Below are 18613 nucleotides of genomic sequence, written 5' to 3'. Positions count from 1 at the left end.
GAGAGATAGAGGAGGATACATCAAGGGAGGCAATGAACTTTTATATAGGATTTAGGATTTCTATAGTTTTATTCTCCCACTCCATGAAGGATTTATGAGACAAAAGATATATGATATAATTATATGTTAAACACGAGTTTAGTTGATGCTTAACTATTTGGTTTAAGTCCGACATAAATTCAAGCTAGATCTTGTCAAGCCAAACCTAACTGAAGTAATAGAAATCATACCTGGTCCACCTCAAGTTAATGTCTGGCTCAAGTTAATTTGTTTAATCTATGCCAGTGTACGGAGATTACCAGGGTACTCAGAGATATCAAATATATGAGTGGTTAACAAGAAGTGGAGTTGTAGAGTACCACCTCCCCATGTTTTTTGTTATGATAGTAGTAAAGACAAACATTTGAGAATCATTTCCCAACACGTAACAACATTTTAGTATTTAAATCCAAACCAAAAAAAATCTTGATGCCAAAACACGTATTAACGCTTCGTAGTGGTCTTGACGATAATGAAGTATCGAGTGCACCATTGAATACTAGCATTCAACACATATAGTCGATCTGAAAGGGAATATTAATGTCTATAATTTGTTAAGAAGGCAAGTGAGATGTAAGCAACGCTTTTGCATGAAGCAGGGCTTATGACTAATGATCAACATTTTTTTTTTAAGCGCAAAGTAGGGTTTATAAGTTATTACTAAATAACGACAATGTAAGTATCTTGATCTTGGCACCGGTCTAGAACGATAAAAGTGAAATCGCGAGCCAAAGTTTTGAAGCATAATGCTTTATTGAGGTGTTTAAAAATTGGAAGCTCGATTATTTTGGTAAAAAAAAAAAGAAAAAAGGAAATGCGGTAGAAATTTTAGACCAGCATGGAAAATCAAATATCAATTAATTTTTAAATATTAAGTTTTTAATTTAATAATAAAAAATTTATGTCTTATTTGTTGGTTTAGGTCGAACTAGATGACCGAGGGGAGATGGAAATATCTCAGCATATGCAGCAAAATATTTTGTCAAGAAGGAACAATTTTCCAAGTATAAATTTAGCCTAGAATTGTTAGTTTATCGGGTAAAACTTAAACTCGACGTAACAAGTAATTGGATCCCGTCTTCCGACCGGAATCTCGGTCTGCTGCGGCCAGCGAAGCAATCGTTTCCCCGGCATCATCTCCATGCATAAACCCTAAAACCCCGACCTCTATTTGTGGTAGATATCGTCACCGTTGGTAGGTGGTGTTCTTGCACTTTTGGCCGTCGCCCTGTGTGCCGTGCGTCCGTGAGACGTGAGCTGCGAAGGAGGAGGAGCCCTATTCGGTAACTATACCACCAGCCAATCTTCTCCTCCTTGCCAAATAAATTAAATCAAATCCAACGCACCTCTCCTTTCTCCTGATCCTCCTTCTTGTCGCCCGACTCCATGGCGTTCTCCGCTCAGAGGCTAACCCTGGGCGCCCAGATACCCCCCTCTGGCTCCGCCCATGACCGCCGCTCCGCTTCCGCCGCCGCCTCCGCTCCCGCCCATCACCTCAAATGTGTCCTCCCCTTTGCCAAAACCCCATCGCCTAAGCCCCCCACCAACTGGACCCGCAAGAAAACCCTCGCCACCTTCTTCTCCTCCGCCCTCGCCTCCGCCGCTGGCGGTGGCTTCCTACTCCACCTCTCCACTCCCGTCCCTCCCCCCGGCAACACAGGAGGCGGCGGCGGCGGCGGCGGCGGTTGGGGCTGGGGAGGCTTCGGCGGGGGCGATGGCGGAGGGTTCTGGTCCCAGATCTTCTCGCCCCTGGCGGCGGTCGCGAGGGAGGAGGATCCCACCGGCGGCGGCGGCCCGGAGTGGGACTCCCACGGCCTGCCGGCCAACATCGTTGTCCAGCTGAGCAAGCTGAGCGGGTTCAAGCGCTACAAGATCTCGGAGATTCTCTTCTTCGACCGACGCCGCGGCACCACCGTCGCCGGCACCGAGGACTCCTTCTTCGAGATGGTCTCCCTTCACCCCGGCGGTGTCCATACCAAGGCCCAACTCCAGAAGGAACTCGAAAACCTAGCCTCCTGCGGCATGTTCGAGAAGGTCGACCTCGAGGGCAAGACCAAGCCCGACGGTACCCTCGCCCTCACCGTGTCCTTCACCGAGAGCACCTGGCAGTCGGCCGACGCCTTCCGGTGCATCAACGTCGGGCTGATGGCCCAGACGAAGCAGATGGAGATGGATCCGGACATGACCGACAGGGAGAAGCTGGAGTACTTCCGGAACCAGGAGAGGGACTACCGGAGGAGAATCGACCGGTCCAGGCCGTGCCTGCTGCCCATGCCAGTGCAGCGGGAGGTACTGCAGATGCTTCGGGAGCAGGGGAAGGTCAGCGCGAGGCTGCTGCAGAGGATCCGGGACCGGGTCCAGAAGTGGTACCACGATGAGGGGTATGCTTGCGCCCAGGTGGTCAATTTCGGCAATCTGAATACAAGAGAGGTGGTGTGTGAGGTCGTGGAGGGGGATGTCACGCAGCTGGTCCTCCAGTTTCAGGATAAACTCGGGAATGTCTGCGAAGGGAATACCCAGCTTGCTGTCGTTCGTCGGGAGATGCCCAAACAGGTGAATTTACTTTCACCTGATCTCTGTTCTTATTCCATGAGATGAAAACTCCTCGGAGGCTTTCATCATTGTTTAATTTGAGCCAGTGCTCGTCATTGAATGAGTTGGCGGACAGAATTGTCAAGGAAGTGTTTGGAAAAGAAACAGTGTATATAGGTTGCACCTTTACCTTCTCTTTTGATTTTTGAGATTTCATCTGTCTTTGACATGCCACTAGCTTTTAAAGTTGTTTAGCGGTAGCCATAAGAAAAGTTTATAGTCACGGTGATGATACCACTATCAACTGCAAGTGTAACAATGAAGATGAATTTTAGTGAGTAACCTTGACTAGTTTGCGGTTGAGGTTAGCGAGGAACAGTATGTCAAGGCCTTCCTGTTTTTTCTTATCTTCATTAGTTATAAATACTGTATCAGGTAGACGAGAGGGCTCTTATAAGTTATTTTGAAGCAGGCACCTGTATTTAAGATTGACTTGATTGTTGAAGGTGACTGGAAGAATGTGATTGCTTGATTAAGTCTTGATGGAGAATGTGAAAGTTCCACTAGTATTTTATGAATTCATAGTCATAGTGGGACAAAACCAATGGGATGGAGGAATGAAAGTTAAGACAGGTGACTTCCTTTCAAGAGAAGGCATAAAATTGGCGCATGGATCATTGTTAGGCATAATAGCTACTTTGATTTCGGATTAAGGGGGTAAGCAAGATACATGAGTTTGGGATGCCTACGAGTTTTCCTTGGTACCCATTTCAAGATTACTTAAGCTCATATTTGAATGTCGAAATGCTATTGCAGAATATAAATATAGGCCAATTCGACCTTGATGTTGTGCCTGCTTAGGACATCATCACTCGTTGATGTTTTTTGATTGAGCTCTATTCTTTTAAAATCTGGAGATTTTATTATATTCAGACTTGTGAGGTGTGGATTAGCAATAAAATGTCTGTTTCTCTTACCAATCAATGGAAAACGAGTCAGATTGCTCTAGGAAACTGCTTAACACTAGTGTTGTTAATTACACTAAATTCTTTTCCTTGTAGGCAATTGTTTCCATTTTTAAATTAAAATGTTCCATTTGTTTCCTGTCAGATTAGTTTTAACATCCATCCTTTCTTTCTATATAATTTGATTACATTTCCTTTTCCTTGCAAATTTGTTTAAACATGCAACTTAAATTTGATAATCTCATGGCAGTTTCTTGCACAATTTTCTTATCAAGGTTAATGCTTGTGAAATAGATATTGTCTTAATCAAAATTAATGTGCTTATGAGAGTGGTTTTGTGAGGAGGGATGTGTATTCTTATTTGGCAAAGTTTAACATACATTGCCTTGGGTTTTTTTAGCTTGTGGAATGTAATTTATATCCATCGGTGAGTTATGCATATAACTTGTCAGGTAATGTGTTAAAGTTTGCTCAAGTTAAATGATACAGTGAACCCTTTAATCTTCCACCTTTACCTCGTAGCTCATTTCTTTTCAAGGATTTGATACTTCAACAAAGACAAATCTACATGTATTGAAAAGACATGCTTTCTTAAGAAGGGAGAAGTCTGTTGTCTAATGTGCCATAATTTGCCTTTCTGAGTTTGCGCTACCAATTGAATTGAACGGGAACAAAAGGACATTGTTCGTATTTTTGAAGTCTTTCGAACAGCTATTTTTCCCATTGTTTGTATTATAATCATGAATATGTTCATGCTGGAAGGTTGAGATCATGTTCTCATTGTAGATCTCTTGATAAATACTGCAAAAGCTGGTCCTATGTGCAAGTAATGCCAATTTTTGTTTCAACTTAAAATAATGGTCGCACCTGATATGATTCAATGGATGTGATTTCTGTTAAAGTGCATGCTGTTTATAGGTAATATTTGGATATTTTTAAGTATCCTAACATCTTTTGATGTTAAATTTCTTGCAGCTTCGACCAGGACATGTCTTTAATATTGAAGCAGGGAAACAGGCTCTAAGGAACATAAATTCACTTGCTTTATTTTCTAACATTGAGGTGAACCCGCGACCTGATGAAAAGAATGATGGAGGAATCATAGTTGAAATAAAGCTCAAAGAACTGGAACAGCAATCAGCCGAAGTAAGCACAGAGTGGAGTATTGTACCTGGACAGCAAGGACGACCAACTCTGGTATTTAAGTCTCTTCCTTTTTGTCTTCCAACTTTATATTCTTAGCCTGGTGATATATGTGTAGCTTTCACATAGTTTAGACTGTATGGATCCTAAATATTTAGATGAATTGTCATCAAGCTATGTTAAGCATATTTACTCATAAATTGGAGGGTGTTCTTTTTTTCAGGCATCGATTCAACCCGGTGGCACTGTTTCATTTGAACATCGGAATATCAAAGGGTTGAACAGATCCATAGTTGGCTCTGTGACATCCAGCAATCTGCTCAATCCTCAGGTGTGTTGGTAATCATCCAACAGTGCATTGCTGTATATTTTGCCTGCTTGAATTGGGTTTGCTGCAATTCAAGTTACAATAATTTCATTTTGTCCTTCTCCTTCCATTTGAGTAAAAGACACCTTTCTTTCTTTGCTCTTGCTTTCTTGCTTTAAGTTGGTAATCTGCCAAATATTATCTGTTGCTTGCTTTTCTTGCATTTTGTAACATTTATTTCCCTTAAATACATTTTGGGCTGCAATTTATTCTATATATACAACAACTTATTGGTGATGTATTTGTTTTAATGTATGTGCCAAGCTTGTGAAGATGTCTTACGCTTGACCTTTACATTACTTTATTCTAGTTTTGTTTTCTAAGTAAGAAGAAGGGAAATGTTCCTATAGGGTCATGGGTTGTTTGCACAGGATACCTAGCTTGCTTGCAAGGTTTAAAAATGTTGCTTATCTTGTGGTAGCAATCATTTCCGAAATGACCATAAACTTACAGCATACTGAAGTACTAGCACATGCTATATCAGAATTTGATAATATGAACAAACAGAATAAAGGTTCAATAGGAGAACCTGTCATTCTCCATTCTACACAATTGTGGGTTGCTCGTGATGAATGGCAGACATGTTTTAGACATGTAAATCCATATTTGAATGCAGGAAAAAAATGTCATCCTAGATCAGAGCATGCAGGTCGGTATTTATAGTTTAGAAGTTTTGAATCAAATATGTAATGAGGTAATTGTCTTGCATCAAACAACATAGCATCATATTGAAATTTTAAGACTGTCAACTAATTTAAGATACTTTAATCATGCCAGTTATGGTAACCTTAATAGAGCAACACCCAACTAAAAATGCTCTACGAATCAAAGATGATATACAAGAACTAATGGATTTTCTGTTATATCCATATGCACTTGTTATCTGGAAACTTCAGTATAATGGGTTTCTCAAATTTGGGATCTTTGAGAATGCTTTAACTTGTAAACTATTTTCATGATTGATATAATTTATTTTGTTCCTTTCCACAACATGTTACAGGTCTATGAACTGGTCAAATAAATTGTGAGTATATCACATGTAACTAAATGAATGTTTGAAAATCAATTGTATATCAATGCCTAAATTTTTTAAACATTTTTCATGGCAGAAAAATGGTCTAAGTATTTCTTATGATCCATAAGAACTAGTGCTAGTATTTGGCATGCACGACACATGTGATGGATTCAGGAGATATCCAGATGAATGGCCATGTTCTCGCCGGACAAGATTGTTTGGACTTTGGAGTAAATTTGATAAATATGCTTTTTGTCCAATCTCATTTAGAGTGAATTTGGGAGGACGCTGTTGTTATAAAAAGGGTACACATCAAAGGGTAGGGAGGCGTTCCTTGAGAAGGTCCCATGGTGGTCAAGTATGTGGAAGTTTGAGACCAAAACCAGGGGATGGAGATGCAGGAGCCTGCGAATGGAAGCCGTGACACTAAGAGTTCTCATCATAAAATTTAATTGATGTATAATCCTTTGCTCCTTGGTTTCAAATGCATAGGCTTTGCATCTCCCTACACCAACTTCCTTTAAAGGTTTCATGGTAGGCCCCATGTGTTTGAGTTTGCCTTGTCGAGGAATAGAACAATTTCTAGAGGTTTGATGGACCCTCTCATCTAAATTTCCTTGCCAAGGAGCAAAACACCAATTTCTAGAGCTTTGACATCAGGCTGATAACCAGTTACAAAATATGGTCAATCCTTCTCAGAGCATTGGCAACTTATAGTTGTGCTCTCTAGCTGACCCAATAGGAAAATGCAAGGATGATGATAACGATGGCCTAACCATTAAGGAAACAAACAACCATGTAATCATGAAGTAAAAAAAAGGAAAAGAAACATACCTCTTCTTAGTAGACTAAGAAGGGTCAGACTGCTGTTCGTTAAAAAGTATTAAGGAGGGATGGCTTATGTTTAGGATCAGGGAATTATTGATCCATTGATTTGTTCAGATTTATGCCAAAACCGGTAACAGTTATACATATTATTGCAAAATAAACACATATTATGCAACAGACTTAGGCCTTGATTTCAGGTGTAGATTGGATGCATGTGTAGTTGCATAGATATTTAAAGTTATTGGGTATATGCTATTTCTATTCAGCCTGGTCTTTTGATAAGGATGTTGGTGAAGAGGCTGGGGAGTTTTCTGGCTGCCTCTTTGGGTCATTCTGCAGGTTGCTTGCTTTCTCTCCTCTTTGTTGTTCTGTGGATCTATTTATGCTGTCAAATACAATATATTTTTATATTGATACACGTAAATGCTAAAAATTAGTTGTATATTTTTCAAAACTTCCTTTGTCCACTTGATTGTATACAAGGATTCACCAGTTGAACAAAAACTTATCCAAAACTTCGGTCTTCAGATTAGCAATGGAGCCATACTTGTCTGAAAATCTTATGATGTTCATTTCTTCCTAAACGCATATCATTACCTTCATGATGTGGGTCCCATATTGTGGAGTCGATATTCATAAAAGCCTTGGATGATGCATATTTCCGAAGCGTGGTGTGTGAACATGAGCTTGTTCTTTGTTCATCATTTTGGGGTTAGCACAATGATTACACTATTCTTTTTGTTAATTTATGATCTCTGAACCCAGTTACCTAACTTTTCAACACATGACAAAGATAAGAAGAAAAAAATACATGCCTTACTATCAGCAAAGTGCATCCGGCTTCTTTTTTTAAATGTCTTGTACCAATTTAACTTGTGACATTTTACAATGCTTGTTTAGGATGACCTGTCTTTCAAGCTAGAGTATGTGCATCCGTATGTGGATGGTGTGTATAACCCTCGCAACCGCACGTTCCGTGCTAGCTGCTTTAACAACCGGAAGTTGAGTCCTGTTTTCACTGGTGGGCCAGGGGCGGATGAAGTTCCACCTGTATGGATTGACAGAGTGGGATTGAAAGCAAATATAACAGAGGTAGATGTTGATGTTTTCCCTTAGTTCAATTCTCAAATTTACCCTGTAAGTTTATTCTTTGAAGGATCCTCTATAATATTCTATTAAATGCATTGCCCAAATTTCAGGCGTTCACACGGCAAAGCAAATTCACTTATGGGCTTGTGATGGAGGAAATCACAACTCGCGATGAAACTAGTAGTATATGTACTCATGGTGCTCGAGCACTTCCTATTGGTGGCTTAAGCATGGATGGACCTCCAACAACCCTAAGTGGTACTGGTATTGACCGCATGGCATTTGCGCAGGCAAATATTACTCGTGACAACACTAAGTTTGTAAATGGTGTAGTTGTTGGCGAGAGAGATGTCTTTCAGGTATATACTGTTTGTTTGCTTCTCAGTTATTTTGAATTATGGCTACAGTTTTTGCATGTCAAGGAGTTGCTAGATGGCTGAAAAATTATTCAATGAGCTGTATCATTAGAAACTGTAAGTTGTCGACTGCTATCACGGATGCACACAATGACCATAACTATGACCATTATATCCTAAAAGGTTTTTTAGTAACTAAGATTTGGAAGATTTTTTATTATTTTATTTCTAGATGTGTTTACAAATCATTTATTTATATGAATGCTAGACATGGAATGTAGTGGCACCCTCGTGTTAAATGACAGTGAGACAGATGATCCCTTTTTATATCACTTAATAGAACTATTCCCATGACAATCCATGCTTTTAGATCTGTTCAGAACAGATATTTCAGTATCTTCTTTCATTTGTATTATGTAATCCATTTTTGACTTCTTTGTGTGTAATAAAGCATTTTCTTCCTGATATGTGTTTTCAAACTTATCTTCCGATGATTGCATTTTTCTTGTATTGCAGTTAGACCAAGGCCTTGGAATTGGCAGCAAGTTTCCAGTCTTCAATCGTCACCAGCTCACATTGACCCGCTTCATTCAGTTGAAACAAGTAGAAGAAGGTGCCGGCAAGCCACCACCACCTGTTTTGGTCCTTCATGGACATTATGGTGGTTGTGTGGGAGACCTCCCAAGCTATGATGCTTTCACACTCGGAGGGCCCTATTCAGTGAGGGGCTACAACATGGGCGAGTTGGGTGCCTGCAGAAACATTCTTGAGGTGAGCATAAGTAGAGCTTTCTGTGCATATTAGTAGCTTGAACTTTCATAAATCCAATGTGGTTCCTTTTTAATTAAGATTAAAAATATATCAATATTCTGACAAAATCCACAAGCCTTATTTCTGGTGGTTATAGATCATCCAACAAGCCTGGGTTTTTTTTTCATTTTAATCACTTAAGATCTAACCCTTCCTTTCCATACTGTTCAGCTTGCTGCTGAGCTGCGGATCCCTGTGAAGAATACACATATTTATGCATTTGCAGAACATGGGAATGATCTCGGTAGTTCAAAGGATTTGAAAGGGAACCCAACCGAGTTCTTCCGCCGAGCTGGACATGGTTCATCTTATGGTGTAGGTGTCAAGCTTGGGTTGGTAAGAGCAGAGTACGCAGTTGATCATAATGCTGGTGCTGGCGCAATATTTTTTAGGTTTGGAGAGAGATTTTGAGGGCCGTTGCCTATAATTTTGGACAGGTTCCAAAATTTTGCAGATGCTATGGCATGCTAACCATATATTCATTTACAGGATCCTGGTTCATTTGTACCAAGTTATCAGGGTTTTTCTGCACTGTATTTTAGTTGATTTTTCCAATTCTTGGAAAAATTTGGTGCCTTTGACATTACTTTTATTTTTCTTTTCAGAATAAAAAAAAATCAACTTCTGTTTTATTTCTAAATTTTAAACAATATAAATATGTTTGGTCTAATCAATTTTTGTTAAAAACATAAATACAATGATGGTAGAAGAAGGTGGTGATAATGATGGCAATGATAGTTGAGGCCACAATAGCCATGGTTTTGGATTTTTGGTTTTGTTGGGTGGGGTTGCAATGTTGAGTTGGTGGCAATGTTGATGAGGATACCAATGATACGGTGGTGGTCGTGTGGTGAAGGGGCACTGGTGGTGGCAGAAGCAATGGTGATGGTGGAAATGATAGTGGGGAGGTGGTGATGATGGGAGACCATAGTGGCGACGCTAGGGGTAAAGATGGTGGTAGTCGTGGAGAGTAGAGATGACAGGTGGCGGTGCTGTTGGTACTGGTTGTAAAAAAACATAATTTTTTTTATTTTTAAGGATGGTGAAAGAATTTCTTACTTGCATTTTATCTAAAAAAATAACTTGAGATATAGGAAATAAAAATAATAGGACTAAATATTTTTTTTTTGTTTCAGTTTTTGTGATTTTATTTTTAATTATAAAAATAAAGAAATAAAAATGATGCCAAACAAGTGCTTAAGCTTTTTATTTATTCCCTCTTATCACTTAAAACTTTATTATGATGATGCTATCAACAGTATAATTGGCACAGAATTGATGGTTAGGGAATTTACTTAATGTAGTAAAAATTGTACATATTATGTTGTATGTTGAAAATCTCTGCATACTAGTTTCCGTGAGATCCAGTATCTCTGCGATAGGGTGAAGAAACTCCAGGGCGGGGACTTTATGATGGCTCTTGCATTTTCACCATCTGGATAACCAGCCTGTACACAAACATATTTCTATTGATTGCTTGTATTTTTATCTTTAAAATCAATAGGCTCAAACTGGATGTGTGGATTTGGGTCCGATGCCCCTTCACTAAAAAAAATCTTGCTTTTGGGAGAAATCTAGGTCTTCACTTGTCTTTTCTCAAATTTGATATTTGGATGGACTCTGTGCTTGTTACTGTCTGCCTTCCAAGGTCCAGGCCAATGCGGTATGATTTTAATTCTGGATTGCTAACTCTGGCACTGGTTAATGGATTAAACTCTAGCTGATTTTAGGTAGGGGATGTGCTTCGCTTCAGTATTTTCAAACTGAAAAGACCTAGCGATGGTCATAGCATTCTACCACCGCCAACCCAAAACAAAAAGAAAATACATCCACAGTGATCGTGAGGCGAAGAAAGAGAGCAGACTTTTTAGGATTCCCGATCGTAATATCAAGCGCCCCAGCGGAAATGGACGATGCAAGCTTCCCCCTTGCGGGCAAAATAAGGGGAGAAAATGATTGCGGAACTCTTTGAATGTTCTCTTTAGTGATGTGAATGAATGACCTATACTTTCCACGGTGTGCAGGCCATCACCACTTTGCTACGTCCCAGTTCAGTGTGGAAGATTCATGCCTGTTGCCATTGGCATAGCAAACAAGCTTTGGTTTAAATCCCCAAAAAGATGCCTCCGAACATCAATTGTCTGACCTTTTATTTTCATGGTGGCGTTGGCAATCACATGTTTAAAGGAAAAGATAGCCCAGATCTAGATAAAGCAAGGGCCAAATATTATAATCATGAGTTCCCCACCTGCGATAGTTAATTCCAAAGTCCGAAGGACATCTCCAAGAGAAAGAATTAAGAAAAGCAAAAGGAGACTATAGATACATAGATAGATTAGATAAATAAATAAAATGAAGTTACAAGTGGTAGTGTGGCAACGAAATTCAGGGAAGCCACTACCCCCACTCCACCGTCTCTTTGCTCTTCCAAACATCACATATAACTCCCCTCCCACCGAGAAAGAAAAACGCAAACCGACACCACTAAGCCAACATCAAAAACACCATAGAACTGGGGAGAATGCTAACGCACAAACTAAACTTTTTCCTCCTCTGGATCTGCTTGTCCATCACGCTATCATGTAAGATCAAATGTAAAGTGAACGATCATCCTTGTATTCTTAATTTTGCTGACCAGGGAATTTGAATTCTTCCTTCTCCACTTCTCCTCTCTTGCAGGTGAGATCCAACTCATACTAGTCAACAATTGCAACCATAGCATATGGCCTGGAACACTCGGGAATGCAGGTCACCCGACCCCAGAAGATGGAGGCTTCCATCTTGATGCGTTCGAGGAGACATTCTTCGACGTGCCTACCGGCTGGTCTGGGAGGATATGGGCCAGGAAAGGCTGCAGCTTTGATAAACAAGGCAAAGGCTGCTGTGAGACAGGGGACTGCAGCAGGCTACTCCATTGCCAGGGCATGAGTGGAACACCGCCAGCTACAGTTGTTGAGATGACCTTTGGCACTGCCAGATCACCACTTCACTACTATGATGTGAGCCTGGTGGATGGGTTCAATCTTCCAGTTACAATGAAACCAATCGGGGGACAGAATGGGTGCGGTGCGGCAGGATGTGAGGTGGACTTGAACGTCTGCTGCCCTTCCAGGTTTGAGGAGAAGCGGCAAGGGAAGGTGGTTGGGTGTAGGAGTGCATGCCTGGCTCTGAAGAGGGACAAGTATTGCTGCACTGGGAACTACAGTTCCCCAAATAGTTGCAAGCCAACACTTTTCTCCCGCATCTTCAAGTCCGTATGCCCTCATGCATACAGCTTTGCCTATGATGACCCCACAAGCTTGAAGACATGCAGGGCATCACGATATCTCATTACCTTCTGCCCTCCTGCAAGTTAAAGGAACAGGGGGTTAATATCCGTGTTTGCATCTAGATGGTAATAATAGTAACGCGTGCCTTTCAAGTTCTATCTATTTTGTGATCAGTTTTTCTAGGAATGCTGGTCTTCTGTGTTCATGTATTGTATGATTGCACATATAAGTGTCAGCCAACAATCGACTGGGGAAATAAAAGGAATTTAAGTATTGCATGTTTGAACATATGGGTGTCAGCCAAAATTGACTGGGAAAAGAAAGAAAAAAAAACCTAGGATGCTTGCATGAAGTACAGGTCTCAGATTCAGGTCAAGAAGATGGCAGAGAGAAGACCATAAAAGAGTCAGTTGAGAAAGTGCCACAGACAAGATACATGAGAAGAAATTGTAAAATATGATCTATAAAACCAGATGCAAATCAAAGGGATGAAATGTGTTATCAATGTTTTGGGGGGTGATTTCTTTTATGGAAAGTGCTCATTAACAATTATACGATCAGTATAAATAAGATGCATTTGTGCCAATGACACTCTGGTAGATAGCCATGCAGCAACCATCTCACTTGCCCAGGCTGATTTTCTGATAATAGGGGTGAAGGTAAAGTACTTTCACACAAAGCAGAAATTTTATGTTGCTCCATAAGATATGCATAAACCACCAAGAGCACAGGTTAAGATTGAGGCTCAATTATGTCTAAGGCATCACTGACATATGAAACACAAACATCACATACATTAGTAACTCGAGTCAATTGTGAGATATGCATTAGAAGTCAATGTGGTACTAACAAGAAATAAAGTTTCAGAATTATCACTATACAGCTGAGACTAAAGTAAATCAAGTTCAATCAAAAAGACTTTAACCTCATACATGTCTGCAGCAATAATGACAGGAGCAATCTAATAACAGCAATCATTTGTACAAAGAACACCCTACATGCGATGTTCACTTTGGATGTGGTCGAAATGACTATCACTTGGAAGTCAATGCGGTACTAACAAGAAATAGAGGCAATTGTCGCAATTATTATTGTTCAATGCCTTGATCTGTTAATCATGATATCATCTATTTTGTGTAACATAGAACATGGTCAAAGTATCATACATTAGTTCATAATTACAATGTTAACTTTGTTCAGTTCACCATATCCAACATTATAAGTCCGCAGTTAGAGTTTGTGGTCCGTAAATTTGTATAGTTGGTCCACTTCCCTAATATGCATACCTTGTGATGCAAAAAATGGATAACACATACTTGCAACTGATGCTTTAGTTCTAGGACATACGTATGCAAAAAAAAATGAGAAAACAACAGGGAGAAATTTATGAGAAAATACTTCCCGTAACATTGAGCTCTTTTTTACATTTCATGGTTTCAGAATACATCCGTTAAGTAAAATACGTTTTAATAAATGCTTTCAAAAGAACATGTTTTGAACTTCCATTATGGAAGAAAATATAAGTCAATCTGTTGCTTCTGTGAAACTGAATTACTTTTTCCTTTTCAAACAGAAATGACTTTCAGAAACTATATTAAAATCTTGTATAAGAATTATACGAAACAAAAAGAGTTTTTTTGTATCACCTTAAATCTCTTTGTAATAACTGCAGAAATTGGCCCTGCATCTCCATCGACTGCCTCATAATTAAACATACAATTCCTATTCCCCTGGCAGGGTTGCTTCACTCTGCATGTACTTGTCTATGTATGAAAAACATTCTACATAAGTATGGACAAAAAAGAAAAATATAGGAACAAAAACTTGCCTATATATATTTGATTATAACATAGATATAATATAAAATTATGTATAGCAAGTAAGTAGACTCTACAGCTGCAGCAACAACAACAACAATATTCAGAGAAATTTTACCTTGCCCAGGAGAAACAACAATAACCAGGCATCATGAATGTCAGCATCGCAAAATGCATTACTGAAACCCAGGAGTCTCCTTCCTCCCACAGTTAACTCTCAAGGCTATCCACCGACCTGAAAGACAGGCACATATGCCATGTCATAGTAGGATATGCTTACCAACCATACAACTTAACTACAGAGAATAGATATTCTTTGTCAACAAACAACAGTAAAGCCTTATCCTACTGATATGGCTTTGGCAATGGAAACCATCTTTAAGGAAGGATATATGAAAGGATTGAGAACAACTTTGCAACCATTGTCAACTTGATGTCAAACCCAACTGTGTATTGTACCAAAAGATTTTTGTATTCTTTCTTTTGATATGAAATTCAACTTGAACAGCTAGAACACATCAACTCTCAAGTGAAGAATTAAGAATGCCATATTAGTTGACTTGTTAATAATTATGATATGAATATGACTTTAGTCATTAATTTTAACAAACATACACATTTGTTTTTGTCTACCTTTTTTAGTTATTCATGTAATCTGCTCACACCATGAAACTATGTTACAGTTTACTTTTGGAGGATCAACTGTAATTAGTAGAAAAGAAAAAAAAGGGTGCTGATTATGACTCACTTTTGATCCCTAATTGCAATGACACTATCAAGGAAAGAAAAAATCAACAAGAATTACTAAAAAATCCCAAACAAAAAGTCAAGTATTGGCTTCCAAGAAATACCACAATTAGAAAAAGCTGAACTCAAGACAAAGGTGTATGCAATACTTGTTCGCTGAGAAGGAATATTTGATGCAGGTGTTGCTAAAGTGGTCTGCCAAATTTCTTATATATTCGATTAAATGCTCTATAACATTTATTTTTCAAGAAATGCATAATGTAGTTCAATAACTGGTAAAATCTAACAACACATAGTAGCATGTATAAGAAACATCTAATTCCTAATCCAGTAAACAGATTTACAAGTAAAATTCATTTCCTACTATCAGTAACCTTCACAGTGGCAAGTAAGCAAGCAATGGAAACATAGTGTTTGAATTCAAACATTTGTCATGATTCATATACCAGAGAGAAAAGTGTAGTATAAGAAGCTTAAATCAAAAGCCAGCAAAGGGATAAATTCAGGCATAGGAGCAGAAAAATGGTTCTCTTATAAGATATATAATGTGGGAGCTCCAGGAAGGTTCATCATAGCATAACACTGATACTTGCTTTTCTCTGTAAAAATAACTTTAGTTTTTGCTATCATAAAAAGCATGGTACATGGATTTGAAGAATAATAAGACACAAAACAGTATAGCGATAATTGAATTATGGCTAGTTCTCGTGATTATTGTAGCAATATTAGATGCTTGACATGGAAGAAATGCAGATAACATCTATCATCCAATTAAGTGAAAGCTGACGTATGTTGCACATAACATGCTGATCCAAGGGGATGGAAATTGGAATAGATAAATGTGCTGTCAAATCTGGTAAAACAGAAGGGCAGAAAAGTTTCCACATTATGCTGATAAACAAAGTAGAAAAAGAAAATTACCTCCCATACGTTCATGTTCTCCAATGAAAAAGAAATGTGATATTAAACAAATCCAACATCCAGCAAGAGTTTAACTCCTCCGAAGCATTTGGTCCAGAACAAGACAAACTTTATAAATATCTGTGCTTCGACAAAAACCCTCCCTGCAAAATGCCCTGATTGTTGTTTCAAAGATAAGTACATCTGGAAAAAACCCCTGCCTCTCCAATCCTTTCCATAGATCGAGCATTTCTTTGAGTCTTCTACACCTAATCAGCCTACAAGTTAGAGATACAACAAGATCCTTAGAATATCCATATTCCAGAGATCCAAGGAAACAATCAGCAGCCTCCAAATACTTTCCTTGTTTACAAAGGCCATTAATCAAAATTGTGTAAGTGATTGCATCTGGTGTTATCTTCTGCACATCCATGTTATAAAAAAGATGCTGAACCTCATTTATCGTTCCCTCAAGATAAAACCAATGAATCATCGTGTTATATGTCACCACATCTGGAACGAACCCTCTGCTGCTAATCAAACATTTTGCTTTGCGAAATTTTCCACCTATGCAAAGGCTATGAATCACAATGTTAAATGTCCTAGTATTTGGGGAGATCCCCTTTTTAAACATGTCAATCAAGAGCTTAAGAACAACCGACCATCTCCCAATCTCACATAACCTGCTCATCACAGTGTTGTAACCAACAACACCAACATCCCATTCCAGTTCAGAGCTCCTCTCCAATAAGCATTTGGCCTCCCAAACTTTTGAATCATGACAAAGGCAATCAAGAAGGATATTCAAAGTGACTGCAGTGGGAGACAATCCATTCCCCAGCATAACTTCCAATTTCTGGAATGCTTCTTTAGCCTTGTGGCTCTTACAAAGGCCATCGATATACGTGTTATAGGTGATCGCATTAGGCTTCCAACCCTTCAACTCACTTTCTCCTAAAACCTTCTCAACCTCATTAAAGCTCCCCACTTTGCAAAGTGCGTCGATCAATATATTGTAGGTCACACAATTCGGAGGGCAACCGACACTCCTCATAGCAGCCATCAAACTTTTAGCCTCTTCAATTCTTCCTTCATGACAATAACCTTGCACGATGGGCGTATAAGTGTGGACGGTGGGCGAGCATTTCTCCTCCAGCATCCAATCTAAAACACCCAATGCCTCCCTAATTCTCCCTACCCTACAAAGACCCGCAATCAATGTCGAGTACGTGGTGGTGTCGGGACTGTGCCCACAACCCTTCATCCTCAGAAGGACCTCGTAGGCCAGATCGAATCGTCTCGCATACCAAGAATGCATCTTTACGAGAATGTTATAGGAGGAGACATTGGGGCTTACCCCCGACAAGATCATCTCCTCGAATACTGCTTCGGCTTCTTCCGGACGCTCTGCCATAACCAGGGCGTTGATGACCGTGTTGTAGCAGAGAACGTTCGGTTTGCACTTGGATTCTTTCATCTCGCCGAAGAGGCGGAGGACTTCATCAACCTCGCCGACCTGGCCGAAGGCCCTCATCAGCCTATTGTAATCAAACGGGCGTGGGTGGATTGGTTTGGAGCCGATCTTTGGAAGGGAAACATGGCCCGATCCCGATAATTTCTTCACCGCCTGCAAGAAGCGAGCATGCAGTTCTTGGCTAGAGGGTTCACGAATCTTCTCAGCAGCAGAGGATTCCGACGGGAAGCAGGAAGTGGCGGCACTTTCGTCGTCCGGAGGCGGCGGCCGTATCCAGTCGAGGGCCTCAGAAGCCATGGCTCGACTCCCAGATAGGCTCCGACCGCGGTGCCTCTTTGAGCACACGACGTGGCCGCCATTCATCAAGAACTCCACGGCCTTGAGGGCGGTTCTTGCGGCGGCTGCCAATGGCGGAAGAGGAGATCGACAACCCCAGCGCTTCGAAATTTCGGCAACGTTTCTTGCTCCCAGTTTTCGAACGGTCCGAAGGAGCCTTTCCCCGGCCGCCCAAGTTTCAATCCGATAACCCTAGAATCTAACAGCCACTATGATATTCATGAGGCAGTCTCTTACGAACATGCGCATATAAACTTTTATGCGTGTAGGAGATTCTACGGGGACAAAGAATATCTCGGCCGTTGGATCACCCAGATCAGCCATTCCCCCGGCCAAGGTCTCCACAGAGAGCCCCTCCGTGACTTCCCCCGACTTCTCAGGGCCGGCCTCAGACCCGAACGGCACGTCCTTCCCAGCGTTATCCGAGCCTGTGCCAACCTGTCTGATCTGGAAACCGGAAGGGATTTGGTCCCTCGCTCGCTGCTCGATTCTGATGCTTTCACTGTTAGTGCTTTGATCGATATGTACTGCAAACGCGGTAAACTTACACAGTGCTCGGAGGGTGTTTGACAGAACGGCTGAGAAGGATATCGGGCTATCCCAATGGAGGCCTAGCAGAAAGTGCCATGGTCTTGTTCTAAAGATGAGACCTTTAGGAGTAAATCCAGATTTAGTGACATGCGATGCACTGTTTTCTGGGTTCTCTCGAATGGGCAATGATGAAATGGCCATGGATCTGGCGATCTGCTCAGATCAATGCAGGATCATGGAGTTGAGTCTGATGTTGTTTCCTGGACTACAATTATATCCGGTTTTATGCTCAATTTCAAGCACGACAAGGCCTTTGGGATGTTCAGGCTATGGTAGTGGTTGCAGGAATGACGCCAAGCTCAGTCACAATCAGCTGTCTAATGCCAGCTTGTGCC

At 40.4% G+C, this 18613-nt stretch overlaps 3 protein-coding genes across 5 annotated transcripts; 2 read left to right on the top strand and 1 right to left on the bottom strand.

Moving 5' to 3' along the window:
* Positions 1-1301: 1301 nt before the first annotated feature.
* On the top strand, positions 1302-9784 carry LOC103716747 (protein TOC75-3, chloroplastic-like). The gene is made up of 7 exons (XM_008804883.4): positions 1302-2592; positions 4512-4733; positions 4903-5010; positions 7790-7981; positions 8089-8337; positions 8851-9105; positions 9316-9784. Exons 1-7 carry the CDS (start codon positions 1426-1428, stop codon positions 9553-9555), a joined length of 2433 nt encoding a protein of 810 aa, XP_008803105.2. The 5' UTR covers positions 1302-1425; the 3' UTR covers positions 9556-9784.
* Positions 9785-11446: 1662 nt separating this feature from the next.
* On the bottom strand, positions 11447-17835 carry LOC103716744 (pentatricopeptide repeat-containing protein At1g63400-like). 3 transcript variants are annotated; one of them, XM_026808322.2, is made up of 4 exons: positions 15899-17835; positions 14349-14465; positions 14060-14176; positions 11447-12489 (listed from the first exon to the last, which is right to left on the bottom strand). In XM_026808322.2, the coding sequence occupies exon 1, from the start codon at positions 17712-17714 to the stop codon at positions 15969-15971; it is 1746 nt and encodes a 581-aa protein (XP_026664123.2). In that variant the 5' UTR covers positions 17715-17835; the 3' UTR covers positions 11447-12489; positions 14060-14176; positions 14349-14465; positions 15899-15968. The 3 variants fall into 3 exon arrangements, with proteins under 3 accessions (XP_026664123.2, XP_026664124.2, XP_026664125.2); XM_026808323.2 differs by having other exon boundaries at positions 14060-14162; XM_026808324.2 differs by lacking the exon at positions 14060-14176 and having other exon boundaries at positions 12192-12489.
* Positions 11534-12701, top strand: LOC103716745 (thaumatin-like protein). The gene is made up of 2 exons (XM_026808326.2): positions 11534-11726; positions 11824-12701. The coding sequence occupies exons 1-2, from the start codon at positions 11666-11668 to the stop codon at positions 12498-12500; spliced, it is 738 nt and encodes a 245-aa protein (XP_026664127.2). The 5' UTR covers positions 11534-11665; the 3' UTR covers positions 12501-12701.
* Positions 17836-18613: the final 778 nt, after the last annotated feature.

The sequence above is a fragment of the Phoenix dactylifera genome, chromosome 13, assembly GCF_009389715.1.
Source record: "Phoenix dactylifera cultivar Barhee BC4 chromosome 13, palm_55x_up_171113_PBpolish2nd_filt_p, whole genome shotgun sequence".
Lineage (NCBI taxonomy): Eukaryota > Viridiplantae > Streptophyta > Magnoliopsida > Arecales > Arecaceae > Phoenix > Phoenix dactylifera.
The sequence above is the reverse complement of the archived record's forward strand: the minus strand, read 5'-3'. Positions and strand labels throughout refer to the sequence as shown.